General features: G+C 42.1%; 1 protein-coding gene across 2 annotated transcripts; it reads left to right on the plus strand.

Annotated features, from left to right (window-relative positions):
* Positions 1-216: 216 nt before the first annotated feature.
* Positions 217-3,330, plus strand: LOC147005293 (PRAME family member 8-like). 2 transcript variants are annotated; one of them, XM_085836298.1, is made up of 3 exons: positions 217-503; positions 1,120-1,710; positions 2,763-3,330. In XM_085836298.1, the coding sequence occupies exons 1-3, from the start codon at positions 217-219 to the stop codon at positions 3,328-3,330; spliced, it is 1,446 nt and encodes a 481-aa protein (XP_085692424.1). The 2 variants fall into 2 exon arrangements, with proteins under 2 accessions (XP_085692424.1, XP_085692425.1); XM_085836299.1 differs by lacking the exon at positions 1,120-1,710.
* Positions 3,331-4,889: the final 1,559 nt, after the last annotated feature.

The raw sequence follows: 4,889 nt of genomic DNA on the forward strand, positions 1-4,889 counted from the left end.
TAGAGAGGCTCCCATGATGCCAGTTTGGGAGTCTGTCTTTACACCACCAGTTTAGGATGCAGAGATAAATTGATGTCTCTAGCACTGTAACTCTAGAGCAGTAATTCAGAAACTAAATGGTTAATATGGTGGTGAGGAAGTATTATAAAGTTGTCTTGAATATGTATTCTTTTCTAACTGCTTTCCCAGGAGCCTTCTTCCTGAAGATCTGAGAAGATGAGTGGTCAGGCCCCACCCACACTCCAGAAGCTAGCAAGGGAGACACTGCTGAGAAATGAGGCTTTGGCCATATCCTCTCTGGAGGAGCTGCCAGCTGTGGTCTTCCCGCCACTGTTCCAAGAGGCCTTTGCTGGCAGACTCAACAAGCTCATAAAGGCAATGGTGGCAGCCTGGCCTTTCCACTATCTCCCTGTGGGGCCATTGATACAGACACATAACCTGGAAACCTTGCAAGCTCTGCTAGATGGAGTAGACATGAGACTGACAAGAAAATTTCACCCCAGGTAAGCAATATCCAAGTATTGTATACGGGAGCATAAAGAGTACACAGTAGACATGGCCAGGGAGAATGGCTTTGGCCTAAGTCTATTAGATGCTTCTGATTGCATAAACAAGCAGAGATACAAGGTTCTTGAAATCTACTGTTTACTTGTAGAGAGCACAGTTGGATATGGATTAGACTTGAATATGGACTAGAGTAGACTTAGCCTCACAGTAGAATGAGCCTACACCTGGCCTTCCCAATAATAATAATAATAATAGAAATAATGTATACCTTAGTGAAAGAAAAATATTCAAGTGTACAGAAGCCCAGGAAAGCTTCTGAAGCTTGCCTGAGTCCACATTGGATATCAAAGTGCTTAAAAACAAAAACTGTAGCATGGTCAGGCATGGTGGCACGCGCCTTTAATCCCAGCACTTGGGAGGCAGAGGCAGTCAGATTTATGAGTTCGGGGCCAGCCTTGTCTACAGAGTGAATTCCAGGACAGCCAGGGCTAAACAGATAAACCCTGTCTCAAAAAAAAAAAAAAAAAAAAAAAAAGGCTTTAGCAGGGAGGAGAGCTGAGTTTAGATATATGTAGCAAGATGACTGCTGACATTTATATGTTTCACCCACAGGAGGCCAAAACTTCAGGTTCTCAACATGAGAAATGTGGACCATGTCTTCTGGAAAAAATGGGACGATGCAAATGACAGTGACCCTGATTCAGAGACCTTGGATGAAAAGCAAGTAGTGAAGGTCCCTTGCAGATATGCACTGAGGCAGCGTCTGAAGATCATAGTTGATCTGGCAATCTGTTCCCGATTCAATGAACAAAAAACATATTTCTTGAATTGGGCCAAGCAGAGAAAGGGGTCCATAAATTTCTGCTGTACAAAGATGAAGATCTGGGATGCACCAGATGAAGTTATCAGAGAAATCATAAATGTTTTTCATCCGGAGCACATTATAGAATTAGAACTGTATACCGACTGGACTCTGTTGCGGCTGGCACATTTTGCTCCCTACTTTGGGCAGATGAAAAATCTTGAAAAAGTCTTGCTGGCACCACTCCACAAGAATACCTCCCCTATTATGAATATAACAAGGGCCACAAAAGTCAAGTGTATCAAAAAGATTATTTCTCAGTTTTCCAAATTCAACTGTCTCCAACATGTCTTCATGAAACATGTCCATTTTCTCAGAGACCACCTGCATCAGATCCTAGGGTAAGCAAGTATGGAGACCTGGGTCAGCCACCAAAGCAAATCTGTCTCTCTTCTCTTAAGGATTAGTGGTAAATGATGCCTGCCACTCACTAGGAACAATATTTAGACACTCATAAGACTCTGAAAGTTATGACTTATTTCCATGTATGCTGAGATATACAAGGGAAACTTTACAAGATAATTCAGTGTCTCAAATAAGCACTCATGGGGTACAGAAGTGATTTGGTGTAAAGAGGAGGTCAGTTCTAGTAAGCATGAGTTGTAATTCATCCTCAATCATGTCCACCCAATCAAATGAAAAGGGACCAGCAAGGGGAGTGTGTAATAAGGTGTCAGGGTACACATCAGCACAGTGTGAACATGAGCTATATGCTCAGATCTGTGGGAACAGCCTTCTATCTTTGCCCAGTTTCCTTGGATACAATGTTTTGAACCCAAGTAGCACTGAGTGCATGAGTCAAGGAGTATAACTTGGGCTGAAAATTAGAGCCAGCATGACTGTAGAGGGAATGATAGAATGCAGATTCAAGGAGTTCACACCAAATATCAAAATCCTCTCAGGGGTTTCTTGGGTTGGAAGCTCATTCTTCTGTGTGCTTGCTTGCTTGCTTGCTTGCTTGCTTGCTTGCTTGCTTGCTTGCTTGCTTGCTTGATTTCTTTCTTTGTTTTTGGTCTTTTGGAGACAGGGTTTCTCTGTAGCCCTGGCTGTCTTGGAACTCACTTTGTAGACCAGGCTGGCCTCAAACGCAGAAATCCACCTGCCTCTTCCTCCTGAGTGCTGGCATTAAAGGTGTATGCCACCACGCCCAGCTTCTGTGTGCCTTCTTAGCTTAAGTGAGGAACTGGTTTTCGGCTTGAGGGTGAGGCCCAAGGGTAAATTGTGGGATTGGCATGACTGAGCAGATTCCAACAGGAAGCATCAAAGATGATGTCCTTGGTCGATCATTTACTTAAACTGACCTTGGGGCACTTGATTCATTCTTTGTACATCCCAGCCAAAACTTTACAACACCACATGCCAGAACTAACCCTCTGGTCTCCTCTACCCCTAGGTGCCTGAGGACGCCCTTGCAGACCCTCTCCATCACTCACTGCCTAATTTCACAGACAGACTTGGATTCCTTTTCCTGCTGTCACAACCTTTTTAAGTTAAAAAATCTGGAAATCAAAGGAGTGACATTATTTGCTTTTGATCTTATGCCTCTGAGAGGTCTCCTAGGAAAACTGGCAGGTACTCTTGAGTCTCTGAATTTTCAGTGGTGTAGCATGAAGGATTCCCAGCTCATTGTCCTCTTACCTGCACTCAGTCAATGCTCTCAGCTCAACCAGATCAACTTCTACAGCAATGACTTCTCCATGGCCATCTTGAAGGACCTTTTGCAGCACACAGCCAACTGGAGCAAGATGAATGTGGAACAATACCCTGTCCCTCTGGAGTGCTATGATGCATTGGGTATTGTCTCCAGAGAAAGATTTGTCCAACTTTGTCAGGAGCTCATGGATACCCTGAGGGCCAAAAGAGAGCCTAAGAGCATATCTTTTGCAACAAATGTCTGCCTTAATTGTGGCAGGACCTGTGTCTATGGCCAGGGGGCAAGACTTTGTTCTTGTTTGCAGTAAACATGGATACAGGACTTCTGAATATGAATAAATGACATGCTTGGGACACATCTATCATCCAGGGTGCTCAGAGACTATGACTTCAGGCACTTCCCATATGGTTAGAAGTAAAGAGATATACAGTGACTGGGACCCAGAATGCTTAGATTGAAATGTGGACTATTCTAATAGACTGTTGGACCAGGGGCATGATGGACTCAGAAAAACAGTTTGGCATTTATATGTGGCTTCTGCCCAGACAGTATATATAGATGCTTTTTGTGTACCTATAAATCTGGATGATGTCTCCCTGGGGTCTTGGACTTTTACCAACCTTACTACCAGGTTCAGTGTCAGGAAGGTAGAATGGGTCCAGGATTGGAAAGACACTGTTATTTCATGAAGGAAGCAAAGTTCCAGGTCAATATGGCATGTATAAAATTAAAGTTTTCTTGACACATCTTTTCCCTGGTATCTTGCCTGGGCTACATGTATAACACTTTTGTGTGGCTCATCAGTTTTGTGCACAAAACATTTTACGTTAATGTGAGGAAGATAAACACAAATCTTGTGAAGGGGGATTAAGAGGATCACAGATGGTTAATATCCAGTATGTTGAGACCACAAGGCACCTTGGACCCCTCAAAGATGCCTAAAGGTAGGAAGACAACATAGAGCAAAGTAAACAGGCTTTCCATTCTGGCTTTGAACTCCTGATCTTTTTGCCAGGCCTTAATGAGCTTACTAACAAGAACCTATATTATGCCACATGTCTCTAGAGCCCTATTCCTATGGAGTCCCAAAATCTATGAAGTACCCATAGTGTATAATAAGGTGCCCACTCTTAATGCAGGTACCTTTGCTACATAAAGTATTTACTTTAAAAAAAGACTTGTATTTTAATTCTTCAGTTGTAATAAAAATAAAAGAAAGAAAAATCTCCCTCTGCCTAGTCATTATACCCCTTTCTGTTTGGTAAAGTTTTGCTGTCTGAACTGTTGTCCATTAACTAATCTCAGCTATTACTAAAAATATATATATATTGAAAATAACCTAGCAATTAACTAAGAGCCAAGAATTTATTACCTGGGTTCTGGTGTCTTTTATGATATGTAAGCATACATGGAATAGAACAGTAATATACATGAAAATACAGAGAGAAAAAATGGTGAACATTGACAAACTCCTAATTTCCTCTCCCTCACTCTTGGAACAGTAGTTCAAACTTGAGTCCAGAGCACACTATACAACTCACCAACTGAGGCCATTACTTTACATAGTTTTCAAAGACATCAGAAATCTACAGCATGTGACATTTAGTAATATTTATTCATTTGTTGTTGAGACACATCTGTTCCTGACATCACCCATTTCTGGATTCAAGGAAGAACGTGAGCAGCCAGCCAGTGCTCTTAACTGCTCAGCCATATCTTCCTCCCCTTTCCTTTGCATTTATTTTACTGAAATAAAAAAGCCAAAGCAAAAGAAAAACACAAGTTGGACCAGGACAAAATAAATAAACAGAAAAAAGTCAAGCAGGGCATGGTGGCACACTCCTTTAATCCCAGCACTTGGGAGGC

Source organism: Mus caroli, unplaced genomic scaffold (assembly GCF_978045245.1).
Source record: "Mus caroli unplaced genomic scaffold, Mus_caroli_1 scaffold_4, whole genome shotgun sequence".
Classification (NCBI taxonomy): domain Eukaryota; kingdom Metazoa; phylum Chordata; class Mammalia; order Rodentia; family Muridae; genus Mus; species Mus caroli.